The sequence below is a fragment of the Amblyomma mixtum genome, chromosome 3, assembly GCF_055824585.1.
Source record: "Amblyomma mixtum isolate Tamu chromosome 3, ASM5582458v1, whole genome shotgun sequence".
In the NCBI taxonomy this organism is placed as follows: Eukaryota; Metazoa; Arthropoda; class Arachnida; order Ixodida; family Ixodidae; genus Amblyomma; species Amblyomma mixtum.
In genome coordinates this window covers 175,657,751-175,671,757 of record NC_143014.1, presented here as the reverse complement: position 1 = coordinate 175,671,757, position 14,007 = coordinate 175,657,751, and the positions used below count along the sequence as shown (strand labels likewise).

At 45.7% G+C, this 14,007-nt stretch overlaps 1 protein-coding gene across 1 annotated transcript in view; it reads right to left on the bottom strand.

Moving 5' to 3' along the window:
- Positions 1 to 1,684: 1,684 nt before the first annotated feature.
- Positions 1,685 to 14,007, bottom strand: part of LOC149352803 (nose resistant to fluoxetine protein 6-like) — a 38,539-nt gene continuing 26,216 nt past the window's right edge. The window contains exons 10-13 of the mRNA XM_089577246.1: positions 13,240 to 13,360; positions 12,712 to 12,898; positions 6,431 to 6,573; positions 1,685 to 3,484 (exon numbers count right to left, since the gene is read on the bottom strand). Of these exons, the coding sequence (XP_089433372.1) occupies positions 3,146 to 3,484; positions 6,431 to 6,573; positions 12,712 to 12,898; positions 13,240 to 13,360 (790 nt within the window). The 3' untranslated portion in view covers positions 1,685 to 3,145. The remainder of the gene's footprint in view (positions 3,485 to 6,430; positions 6,574 to 12,711; positions 12,899 to 13,239; positions 13,361 to 14,007) is intronic.

The following is a 14,007-nucleotide window of genomic DNA, read 5'->3' as shown; positions in this document are numbered from 1 at the left end:
CATATACAGGGTGTGTCACGTAAATCCTTGGATGAACCAAGGATTTGGTTTCTTGATTTCTTGGGGTTTAACGTCCCAAAGCAACCCAGGATATGAGGGACGCCGTAGTGAAGGGCTCCGGAAATTTGGACCACCTGGGGTTCTGTAACGTGCACTGGCATCGCACAGTACACGGGCCTCCAGAATTTCACGTTCATCGAAATTCAGCCGCCGCGGCCGGGGTCGAACCCGTGTCTTTCGGGTCAGCAGCCGAGCGCCATAACCACTGAGCCACCGCGGCGAGGCTTAAACCAAGGATTTATAAAAAGTGGCTCACCGGAGTTGGGCGAAACCAACGACATATTGTTTCCCGTCGTGTGACGCTCCTAAGAGCATTTAAAATTTTGCTTAATTAGTTAATTAGGTGAGAATATTTACGCATATTTTATATTATTAACTTTAGAACCACGTGCGTTCCTTTAAGTAGAGGGGATTAATAAAGAACCGATGCAATTTTTTTTTGTAGCAACGTACCTCCTACGTGGTTCTTTTGTTCGGGATTTAAAGAAAGCCCGCGAAATATGAATAAAACCACGTGACTTCTCTCATGCGCTACCATATTCTAGCACTCCCAACCGTATTTTGAATGAACGAAACGTGCGCGCTGACCGTTGCCAAGTGAGTAGCCGCCACTTGGTTCGACGGGCTGCAAAACGATAAAAATAAAAACGAAACGGAGGCTACCTTGAAATGCGTGACTTCACTGCTTTCTCTTCCTTTTTTGCTTTGTTTATGCGACGGCTCAGTAGAAGCTCCGTCTGAATTGGCTGCCGATGGTCTGCCTATCACTTATCGCAGATCACAGCGCTTTCCAAGTTCAGGAAGAATGTGGTGACGCGCATTCGCACTGGTGCGCAAGAGCGCAATCACGTGATTTTTTTTTCATAATTCGTGGGCTTTCTTTAAATGTTACAAGAAAGGATAACGTATAAGATACGTCGGTACAAAAAACTGGATCGGTTGTTTCGAAACCCCGTCTACAACTTAACGGAACGCACGTGGCCCTAAAGTGAATATTAACGTTTTTGCAAAATTAATCCAACCTAAATAACCAATTAAGTGGAATGTTAAAAAATACTGTGAGGAGCGCCACGTGACGGGAAACAATGTCTTTGGTTTCACCCAGCTCCGATGCGCCATATTTTTTTAATCCTTGCTTCAAGTTACGTGAAACACCCTGTTTAACCAATCTGAGGAGAGAACATCGGGAGCACAAAGGCTCTGGTCCAGTTACCGAGGGTTGTACTTGTCGTTTCCCTGAATCAGAAGCCCGTGAGCAGCCTGACGTTTTTGTTGCTCTTCCTCCTTCATCACATTTAAATATTTAACGACATAAAAAACAAACAGACGAAACACATAGGCACACTGCAAGGCTAAGCGCCTTCCGTGCGGCGTGCGGACGCACTGCTATGTTACTTATCAAGAATATCACTTTTCATCTAGCGGTTTGAAAAGTAGTGGTAATAGTGTATAAAACAGACTTTGCTCATACGAAGGGCATTTAGTCATCAAAGCAAAATTTTGTCGGAGCGAAAAATGGCGACAAAATTTTTCTGGATGTATGCATGTGCTGGCTTCATTTGATGATTGCGCCAGCGGCGTACGTACAGAACGAAAAATGCCCTGGCATGCTGGCAGTCTTCTTTGCATACATGTGTGAGGAAAGTTGCACACTGCAGTAATGTGCTCAAGGGGGCCTCGTTGCGGTCCATTGTTCACGAAACCACGGGACTGCAAGCGTATCGACGCAAAAAAGCGATTATTTTCAAGAATCAAGAGAATAAATAACGTAAAAATACGAAAATTATTCGATGCGAGACGCCTGGCGCCTTCGTTCAAGGGGGAACACGAACACCGTTCTTGCCACGATTTCGGGCTATACCGCCGCCAAGGGGACAATACATATCTCGTCAAGGCGCGAGCCCCTAGAAAGCAATCTGACGACGACGGTACTCTGGCGGACTGGCTGGATCAGCTTTATGACGGTAAGCTCCCTCTGAAGCCACTTCCGCTAGAAGTTAAAGGATTTTTCCGTACGTTTCCCCCATGCCCTTTAATAGCTATAGCGAGAGAGTAAGCGTGGAAATGCGAAGACGTGCTCAAGAAAGTACAGCCATTGATTCCAGACGTAAACAAAGAACAGAAGAGGATGAGGAGATCACGCTTGGTGGAGACTGTGGCCGAGTGTTGAGCGAAAGGCACGAGTGCTCACTTGGTGCGGGCTCTGACTGATCTGGTGCAATTGTCCGAGCTCATTTCTAAGTAACCTGAGCGACGCTATGCGCTAACTGTGATCGCACCGCGGATGCCTCGCCATTGGCACGGAAGAGGATACTTTTTCTTGCGGATGTGAGGGCACCTTCAGCAACGTAAGCATAGTTGAAGGCCCTTCATTTGCATCTTGGTGGTTTAAATGAGCTGTCTCCGCAGCACTGCGTGAGCAAAGTGGTCGTTTTGAGAAAGTTATTTAACGTGGTCATCTGCGCCGACATCGCGTGTTTTTCCGGCCTTCCAGTGCGAGGAGTGGCCAGGAGTAGTGTACGCAGGTTAAGTCTGCACCGCCACCGCAGAACGAAAATTTAGCGTCACTGCCCTTCTATACAGTAATTGTGACTTAGTTTCGCCAACTTCATTCACATTTTGTACAACTTCATGCCACACGTGGCTTATTATCCAATCAACTGTAGTTACGGATATGTTGCTTGCAAGCGTTATGTACAGCAGGAATAGCTACTAGGCTATATGCACCATAAATGGCAGCTCTGGCCAAGATTTATGGGAAAAGTCGCTTAGCACGTCACAGGCACCGACTTCGCGCATGTCGTCATCAGATATGGGCAGCAGCCGCAGGCGCACGGTCGCAGTACGCGCAACGTCCGCAAGTGGCGAGCTTGCCATAATGTAGCTCGCACGGTGCCCACTCTGTGAACACATACTATAATGTCCCTATATGGTGCCTACTCTGAAAGCACCCTCACCGCCACTTGGAACAGTGGCTTGAACACTAGCTTGAATACATGGCTTGAACACTGCTGAAACTGTCCAGGAGGTCATGACGGTTGTAGCCGCAATTTCCGATGACTGTTCCCAACCCTGGTCGATGTGACTAAAGCCTGCAGCTGTCGTCACGCGCGCATTCAGCGCCAGTGGCGACGAAGCGGCCCCCGCAGGCTGCTGTGGCCGCAGGCTCCGGGGCGGGGCGCGTTCGGCCTTCAGGGGCCACAGGTGCCACGACCGCGACCCCGGAAGGCCTGACCGGAGGGGACTGCAGGCGCGGGGGAGGAACCGCGCGCGTGGACGAAGGCTCAGCTTTCCGGCTCTTGCGGTACTCGGCTAGAACGTTGAAGAGGATCTTCTCGACATTGATGAATGGCGTCTCGCATGTCACGCAGCCAACGAAGGCCGCCATGTAGCACGCCAGCAGGTGCGCGAAGTACACGAAGACCTGCGCCCAGAACATGGGGACATGAATGAGAATGTGCTGCCAGATCACGCACAATGCCCGATGCACACCCGCACTCATTTGCGAGCTGCAGCTGTGTGTATGGCTGTCGTTGCCATCACAGGCCGAGCGTTGTTAATTGTAGCACACGGAACAAATAATGATTTGCAATAATAATACAGGTCATATTGCTTATCAGCAGTTCTCCACTTGCACAGATTGGGACACCTTTGGGAAGCGTTATAAAAATATTAGCGAAGGTTGTGTGAGGTAAGCGCAAGGTTGTTTGCATTCGTTGATGTTGGTGCGCTTGCGTGAATGTTTAAAGTCGGTGACTGAGGCGGACTTCGTCCTGCCGAGCTAATTCAAAGCTAAATCGGCACTTCAATATCCAATACATCGACAGGGCATTTGGCTGCTTATTTTGACCCGATGTTATGTCCCAGAAATGAACAGCTATTAGATGCATTAAATTAATTTCAGCATATGTTCAACGCATCCTTGAGTCGTGTAAAGCATTGTATAAAGCATCATGCGACCTTGAATCGATGGGACATAGCACCAAATATGTAACGGCTATTATACGCTTTATCATGTCCAGAAATGTATTGACAAGATTTGCACATGAGTGCCTCCTAGGTCTAGCAGACGCACCTTGAAGGGGTTCTGTTGTTACTGTATTGTGTAGTGAAATACATGTCGATGTCTGTATGTCTTTTCAAGATGCGTTGTAGATGTCTAATGACGCAGCCGCGTTCAGTGGGAAGATGGAAGCTACAGTTTGCGTCTTGGAAATCCGAGGCCGAACCATAAAATCATCTAGACCGTAAAAACAGCTTTCGACTGGCAGCCGCGACCTCAGTTTTGCATACTGCAGTTGTTACAGCCTTCAGTACAAGCATAAAAGATCCCCATCCAATCACGAGCCGCTCTAGCGTGCGAACAGCTCGCAGGATTAAGCCCTGATTTAAGTGCAGGCGGAAACAGCAGCTCCCACTTAAGGGCCAACAAATTATAATACAAAGTACAGACAACGCAAGCTGGAGAAAAACTTGTTACAATTAGACTTTGCCTTTCGAAACACGTACGGAGTTCTCAAAGTGCTCACAGGATGGATGAACATTTTTGCAAGGCGTTCGCTAACATAGGCTTGTGTATCCATATGCTTTGTCATGGAGACGCATGGAGACGCATAATGATTAGTGTTTCAGTCGTAAATGAATGATTTGTCGAGGATTTCACCGAGCGCCCTGAATTTGTTTGCTGCAAGTCTTTCTGGAAGCCAACGACATCTAGAAGGTAATTTGAAATCTGAAGGGGGAAAGCCGTAGGCGGGAAGTGTCTATTAGTTGTTATTGCCTGTCTCAGCATTAAAATTTTGCCTCCTGTCACGGGAAAACAAATGCGCGACTGCATTTGGTGTGAAAGCGATTTGATGCGCAGTAACTCGAAATTTTTTTTTTGAAGGGCCAACCCTCGTCCCGTTTGCTAATACATGGGAATTAAAGTACAGCTTCCTTTTTGCTGTAGTTAAACGCATGCGAATAACATATGTGACGACATAATCCCATTTTATATAAAGCAAACCTATTTTTACACCTTAATAGTGTTAAATATTATCGGCACACGTTATGCCATACTGTACTCAGTTTGGGGACGGTTTTGCAGGTATCCAGTGCCCGGGAAGGTGTGAGGTATATTTACTTGTGCTTTCTTTTCGCGTGCTTTGTGCTACAGTCTATCAACGCTTATAGAACGCGCGTTTTGGGATAATTATTTGTTTGGGTGGCGTTAAGTTGGCAAGGTTAGCCGTAAAACCACATTCTCGGACCAACGCTGTAACCAGCGCGTCGACGTTGCGCATCTGGAACCAAATTCACAAAGCTGTCCTTACGCTTTTGCGCATCATATCGCTTCAAAATTTGCAGGTATCAAAACCATTGTCTCGTTGGCAGTTCTGACTGGCCACTGCATGGGACGGTGAAGACACCTGATCCAACCTAAATTAATAATAATTACCTTGAAATTAATTTTGTTTTAAAAAGAAACCTTCTCTTCGTGCAACAAGCAAAGAAAAATTTAGGAGACGCTTAGGCTTTGCTTTTAAGAGTATAACGTGATAGCGTTAGCGGGTCCCGTTCGCATCGCCTATTTAACACTCACACAGCACCTAATTCCTAATTAGCATTATTACTCATGCACGCATCAGTACATGTTTCTAAGACAGTTCATAAAGTCAAAGACCACAACGCATTCACTGGGTCCACCTTTATTCGTTTCGTTTCGTTTATTGGGGTTTGACGTCCCAAAGGGACTCAGGCTATGAGGGACGCCGTAGTGGAGGGCTCCGGAAATTTCCACCACCTGGGGTTCTTTAACGAGCACTGACATCGCACAATACACGAGCCTCTAGAATTTCGCCTCCATCGAAATTCGGCCACTGCGGCCGGGATCAAACGCTTCGGGTCAGTGAAAAATTTGGCGTTAGTCCGAACATTCTTTGGTCTGTTCCTGAATGTTATTAATTCCTCGCTTCCATCGGGATTTTTAGCTCACGGCCAACGACTCTTACGACTACGCTGGCTCTTCTGCTACACGGGACCCTTAACGGTATCGCGTTAAAAGAAAGATCTTTTTTTCTTCTCCATGCCTTGTCCTCGCCGTTTCAGCCATCCGCCTAGGCCGTTTCAGCACCTTGTGCCACCTATCGCCTGTTGCAAAAACACAGCGAGAGGCGAGGCCTCCGAGATTGGTGATACACCATAAGGGTCTTCGAGACACTTCGAATACGTAAGGCATTTTTTTTATATTTGTAGATTCATTTAAAACTCACGAAGATTGCTCGATGGATGCCTGCGAAAAACACAAATTAACAGGCGCTCATACACAATGAACGCATCGACTGGGCATAGGCGCGGTCGTCAGGCAGCGAATCTTTCGCGTACGCACCATCATGAATTGGGTGACGTAGATGGCGTTCATGGTGTGCGCCGCATACATGAACATCAGCGGCGGGTGCAGCAAGTAAACCATGAAGGTCATCTTGCTCAGAGGCACGAACGCCTTCCAGGACAGCAGTGTGTTCACGAAACCTGCGAAGCGATCGAGGAGAGATGCATATGCGGTCTCAAGAACAAGGAAAAGCAAACGCACGGCTGTTTTACCACTTCTGCCTTTATTATTATTTTTTGCCCTGTGACGTCGCATCGATGCCGCAAGGCTGCAGAGGGAAGAAAATTAACCGGTTGCAGCTTTCGAAAGCACTCGCCAAAACTGCCCGATTAAACGTGCCTAATGCGAAGCCTAGCACCGGCGCTTCATATTCATGCAATGCGCGCAAGGTGCAATAAGAACAGTGCTTATGTTGTACAAAACGCGTGAGTTGCACATGACCTCCGGAGCAAGCTTGCCGCGAAGCTTACATCGTATACACACATAGAACCATATATATATATATATATATATATATATATATATATATATATATATATATATATATATATATATATATATATATATATATATATATATATATATATATATATATATATATATATACCGCTGACAATGCTATGGCGAAAAAATCGCTCTTCTAACTCAAAAAGCCTATTTTTATAAAATGTAATATACAGGGTATTTCCCCTAGGACTTTACGCAATTTAAAAAAAAAAATAGGCTTTTTGAGTTAGAAGAGCGCTTTTTTCGGCACAGCATTGTCAGTGTTGTACTGCATCAGAATACAGCTAAGACGTGCTAACTTGTAGGTTGGTTAACTAATATTGAATAGTTAACTTTTTAACTGTTACTGTTAGGCTCCTTAATTGTTGAGAGACATGTAGCCCAGCGCAATATCCATATCGATTTCTAGAAATTAGAAAAGGCGGTTACCCTCTGCGCTGTGGCCCATCAAATTGTGGCTACATCACGACAAAATGCAGGCGCTTTCGAGAAGCCTGCAGGCAAAGCAACTCCTCCAGTGCACGTAACTCGCCGAAATAGCCAAAGTTTGTTGGGTCACAGCGCCGAGGGTAACCACGTTTTCGAAATTCTAAAAACTGATCTGGATGTTACTTTCGGTAGGCTAGACGCCTAAGTAATTAAAGAGCCTAACAGTAATAATTAAAAAGTTAACTATTCAATATTAATTGACCAGCCTGCTAGTTAGCACGTCTTAGCTGCATTCTGTTGTACTACACCGCTGACGATACTATGTCGAAAAAAGCGCTCTTCTAACTCAAAAAGCCTTTTTTTAAAAATGATATGAAGTCTTAGGTGAAACACCTTGTATATAGGGAAGGGAAAAAGAGAGGCTCGTTATACACATGAGAGAAGCCAACAAGAAATCAAGGGGTATAGGGTATATTTTTTTTTAAATTGTGGTGTTGATGAATGGAGATTATTAGCGAATATTTTATCGCTTAAAGATAAATGATTAGCAAAGCAGAAGAAAAAACAACCACATGCCGCCGGCGGGAACCAAACCCACGACTTCCGAATTACGTGTCCGGTGCTCTACCAACTGAGCTACGGAGACGGCTGTTAGATTTGCTTTCGGGGGTATTTAAGTTTACGTGTGACCTAACCTTGAGAGTGTTCACCAGCGCCACCCTCGTCCTTAAGCGGCGGACGTAGTACGTCCTGAGTTGCCGCTGGTGTAACATGGAACGTCATCGAACGGAGAGGGCGGAAGCTATGTGACATCAAGGTTGCCAGAACTGAGGCCCTCGTTAAGCCTTGGTTTCTTCTGCTTTTTTAATCAATTATCTTTAAGCGATTAAATATTCACTAATAATCCCCATTGATCCACACCACAAATTAAAAAAAATAATCCGCTATGCTCCTTGGTTTTCGTGGCTGTTGGCTGTTTGCTAGAAAAAGGCTCCCTTATCATCCAGACTTCCTTTTTTCACACTTTAATGCTTGTCCTTGTGGTTGACAGGAAGTGTGGTGCACGACACAAACCAAAGACGCGGAGAGGCGCACGTTCTGACGTCGTTTTTCGCTAACAGCATGGCAATGCTGAGAATTCTGTTCCTTTTATCAGCTTTACTGACGACAATAATCGCTCGATTGTGTCTTCGCCATGACAATAATAAGTAATATAGTGCACCATTGCTTGCATGTCTTCAAATGAGGACATCAGCGCTCAGTTAGCGTGTTCGCGCAAGTGAAGGTAAAAGTGGCTTTAAAAAAAGAGTTCAGAAGGGTAGCGGATCGGGCTAGTTGGTGCAGTTTTGACATTTTTCGAAGCGCTAAAACAACAAGGACGCAGAGGGAACGCTCGTCCCTGTCTGTTCCCTCTGCGTCCTTGTTGTTTTAGCGCTTCGAGAAATGTTAAAAAAGAGCAAACACGCAGAAAACACCCCATATAGTTACTATTTTTGCGTTATAGTGTTTTCTCTGTTCTTACTGCTGCTTTTTTCTTACAGTCAAATTATGTGATATTTCAGCAGAGTGGAGAGCTGGGCGAGTCGGTACATGACTGTAGAAAGAAAACCAGCGCAAAGGACGGAGTCATAGAACAGGAACACAGGACGACGCTGGATTATCGATTGCTTTTATTTCAGTAACGGGCACATTTATACCCTTCAGCATCACACCACGCTTGCGCACACATTACAAATTTACAAGAAAAGGTAAATTGCAGCATCATAGACAACCATCAGGACCGCAATCACTGTGCAACACGTTTACGTTAAGGAGTTCAACAAAACTAATTTCTTTATCGAATAGGCTCACTATCGTGTCACTTACAGATCGATCTGCTTGTTTAACGATATGGTATGCCTCTAGAATTTCGCGTTGGCTCTGAATTTTACCGCGTCCAAAAATTGTAGTCTTCTTGAAGAGCGGAATACACTTGTGCTTTCTGCAATGTTTAGGTAAACTCGCCCCGTCATCTGTGCAAAGCCTGCAAGAAAGCTTTCTGCAGCAAGAGCAAAGACTAATAGAAGCAAGCTTTCCTACGCATGTTATCAAAGGTGTTTCTGAAAAGCTTCTAAAAAAAATGAAAGCCAACCCTAACGTGATGGAAGAAAGGAAGGACAAAAGAAAGTGTTAAGTCATGCCTTACTTGCACGCACTTGCGCACAACATAAAGAAGGTCGCGAGAAGCCACGGTGTCGATGTAGTCTTCTCAGCACCGCGAAAACTGGTCAGCTTTTGCTGAAGAATTGATAACAGGAAGAATAAAATTTCACAGGGCACGATCAATCATGAGTTCTAATACGTCACCTGTGCCACCGAGATAGTGTACTGCATACCTTTATCCTGTGGGAATGTGGGTCGTCCACTCTTAGTTAGAATGCGCTAGCGCATGGCCGTGCTCTTTGGAGGGTCATTGCGTCCGAAACGGCTGCGCATCGAAGCGAAGTGGCAGATGACGCGAAGCACCATGTCCAGGTAAACCTTCTCCTGCGCCACTTTGCTGCGATGAGCGACTGTGTCGCATGCGGTGGCCCTCTGAAGAGTGCGGCCACGCGCTAGCGCATTCTAACTAAAAGTGGACGACCCTGTACATCGGGTAGACTGGCCGGTGTCTTGACACCCGGCTCAGAGAACATGAAAGGTCGCTTTCCACAGATGACGGGACGAATTTACCTAAACATTGCAGAAAGCACAAGTGTACTCCGCTCTTCAAGAAGGCTACAATTTTTGGACGCGGTAAAACTCAGAGCCAACGCGAAATTCTAGAGGTATACCATATCGTTAAACAAGCCGATCGATCCGTAAGTGACACGACGGTGAGCCTATTCGACAAAGAAATAAGTTTTTTGAACTCCTTAACGTAAACGTGTTGCACAGTGATTGCGGTCCTGATGATTTTGTCTATGATGCTGCAATCTACCTTTTCTTGCAAATTTGTCATGTGTGCCCAAGCGTTGTTTGATACTGAAGGGTGTAAATGTGGCCGTTACTGAAATAAAATCAGTTGATAGTCCAGCGTCACCCTGTGTTCCTGTTCTGTAGATCCTTTGCGCTGGTCTTCTTTCCACAATTATGTTGGTTTGGTTTGGTTTATGGGGTTTAACGTCCCAAAGCGACTGAGGCTATGAGAGACGCCACAGTGGAGGGCTCCGGAAATTTCGACCACCTGGGGTTCTTTAACGTGCACTGACATCGCACAGTACACGGGCCTCTAGAATTTCTCCTCCAAAGAAATTCTAGCCGCCGCGGCCGGGATCGAACCCGCGTCTTTTGGGTCAGCAGCCGAGCACCATAACCGCTGAGCCACCGCGGCGGCGTTTCCACAATTATGTGATATTTCTTTACGATTTTAAGCTCAAGAGAGCAAGTGATGTATGTCATTCAGAGAACTGTAGTTTTGCTCGCTAAGTGCTCCTATTATTATTATTATTATTATTATTATTATTATTATTATTATTATTATTATTATTATTATTATTATTATTATTATTATTATTATTATTATTATTATTATTATTATTATTATTATTTCTGCATATATGAGCTGATATTGCGTTTGGTTTGTTTCCAGATGCTGTCTTATACGTAGAGGCAGCCGCCGCGTCGTGCTGCCACTTTGAGCAACTTTGCGGAAAGGAAATAAAGGTTTCATTTGATTCTCAACAGTATTTTGTTTTGTTTTTTTTAAGCAGTGAAACTGCACCTGGGGATTTTTCTCGATGTAAATAGGTCCTGGTGTCTATCTTTGGAAACTAAAGTTGCAGAAGATGCCATAGATGTAGAAGTCGAAGACGAAGACGAAGAAGCCCAAGTAAAAGAAGACGAAGAAAAAGACGAAAACTGCCTCTATCTGCCTGCATAGCGAGCTCGGAAGGCCGTCATATTTCTTTCTGTACCACGGAAAATGCCAAGCTTTTTCTGAGCGGGTGTTGAACGAGAAAGTATGCTACGACCGAATCGGCTACGCAACAACGGTTCAAGGTTGAAGGCTGAACTGCGAAACCCGTGATCAGTTAGAAGGAAACCGATATTATTCTGAGCTCGTGGAATAGAAAAAAAAATACTTTCGGGGCTTCTCATGCGCGCGAATTAGCCCTTCCAGCTTCATCTGTGCAGGTTAAGCAGCACACCATTTCATAGCATAAAAATATTTTGTGTACCGAGGGAGTTGGTTAAAAGATTGACGCCGAGTTCATGACTGATGCAGCTCCTAAGCCCTGGCGTCCTCATATGAGGACACGTTGCCATTTTTGAACATAAGGGCATGCGCCCGATATTATCCTTTTTGGGGGATTTCCTGGCTATAAAGAAATGTAATTCCTAGGCAGAAAAATTCCTGGGCAGTACAAAAAAAATCGGGGCTGAAATGTTTAAATCGCATAACCGGAGAGAAAAGGAAACAGAGGTCGAAATATTGTTTAAAAATTTTACCACACTGAAGAAATTAAAAATGGAATATGCTTGTAATACAAGTTTATTGATTTTTTTTTCATTGTTCTCACACACTAAACGTACGTCTTCACTTGAACGCTGAGCTTTAGTCTCGCCGCTATGATATCAGGCTTACTATCCTCGTCAGCAAAAAATATGCTTTGACGGAGCTACGTTTTATTTACGCTGTTGCTGTCATTTGCAAGTTACACGAAAACGAAAACAAAATTTTTTTTGCACCTTGGCAACCTTGCTGTTGAGATATTCAACTGCAACGCCGCTAACGTTGATCAATGATTAAATATTTGAAATAACGTTAACAAAAAACTTTGTTCCCCCTAACTAACTAACTCGTACAGTATGCTTTCCAAAGATTAGGACGCATGAACTTCGCTATAATTCCCATGCTAACGGACAAATCGCGACAGAAATCCATGTCACCGGCATCCACAACGGCCACATATCGGAACCCTCGAGTCCACTACGCTGTTACAACACATGGCTATGACTGTCTTAAACTTGATCAAGAGACGGAACCCTTAAAGGAAGCCCCGCCTTACTCTAGTGCGGTGCCGTGGCGTACCGTCCCCTCCAAACTGATGAGGTTGGCCAAAGGGATCCCTCCTTTCGAACTTTAGGATTTTGCGAAAAATTGAGGGCCGTGCTAATGCCGAACCTCACATTATTGATAAAAAGCAGAGAAGAGTGGATTTGATCCCATTTCTAACTCTTCCCTCATGCATATACGATGAGCGAGATGTCGCGCGAGAGCTGTCATTTTCTTCAGTCCACCACGAGCAATGCCAGGCTTGCGCAGTTTGCCGCAGCTTGGCGCAGCCTGCTCTGGCAGCGCTTTTCCCACGTGTCATCACCTCCGTGGCCGGAGACGCAGGCGAAGGTAACCCAGGCGACGCACAGGGCCCAGGCGGGCCGGCTGGTGGCCCCGTACAGCACGCTTAGCAGGGGCCCTGGCGGCGAATAGGCGTTCCACTCGTACACGCCGTAGACGATGGTCAGCCCCGTAGTCACCGACGACAGCCAGCCGACCAGCTGCATCCGCTGCGGGTGGGCCCAACAAACGGCCGTTCTTAGAGTGCTGCTGCCTTTCTCGCTGGTCATTTGGCTTAAGGAAAGCTCATGAGTTACGACCATTGCTTCCTTTAGGCCGCGCTAGAGATATCTCGGCCCCCAGAACGTTGTCCTTACTTCAGTCTTAGCACCGCTACTCTTTTGGTCGCCATACCCGAGCGAAATGGCCATTTGCATGGATAATTTGTTTCGGCTCCTTTTGTGGTGCGGAAACCAGCCAACAAAAAATGTCAATGAACATTCAAAGCTCGTGCGGCACAAAGCGCAAACAATTGGTTTCACGTGCCTGGCCCGCAGGTGGAGTTTCTTACCCTGCTGATCTTGATCTGTCTGTATTTGTAGATGAGGTACCCAAGGCACAGCCCGACAGCGAAGGTTGGAAAGTGCGTGTACGGCCGGAAGGCGATGTCATTCAGGAATGAGTTCAGGTTTCTGCAATGAGCAAGTCACAGCGCTCCAAGGGCTCAATACAAACCCTAGAAAATGTTAAAACCTACTGTGAGGCATAAATAAGGTGGCCTTCTAAGGTGGTCGTGCAAGGTCATTTCACTGCAGCGTAGAATGTTTTTCTATACTGGCAATTTCTTAAACATAACAGATAAAGATACTGGCTGGCAATAAGACGGCTGTTTAACCCGTCTAGTACTGAGGTGAAAGGTGTATTCACGGTACAAGCACGGCAACAATGTCATTTAACCAGATTTACAGGGATTAGGAGTCGTATGTATAATGCAATGGCCGTAAATCATGTGACTACTCCACTGCTGTTTTCTGGAACTGACATACTTCTTACAGCGTATTAAGTGGCGAAGCTGCGCCTACTTTAATTTTGACGCTTTGGGCCTTTGCCCAACGCTGCCGCATCCTTCAATGCGCACCTCTCCTGCTCGCTCTCCCGCAGACATGCGTTGGAACCATGTGGTTGTTCAGAACGATTCACGATGTTTCGGTTGCCTTTTTAACTACCACGCGAATTTTTGCACAGCACTCCTCTGGCAGCCTTGCGGCATGCTAACTCGCCAGCGGACTTCCTTAGTTTTTGTTGCTGGTTGTCTAAGCGCTTGTTCTCGTATTTAAGC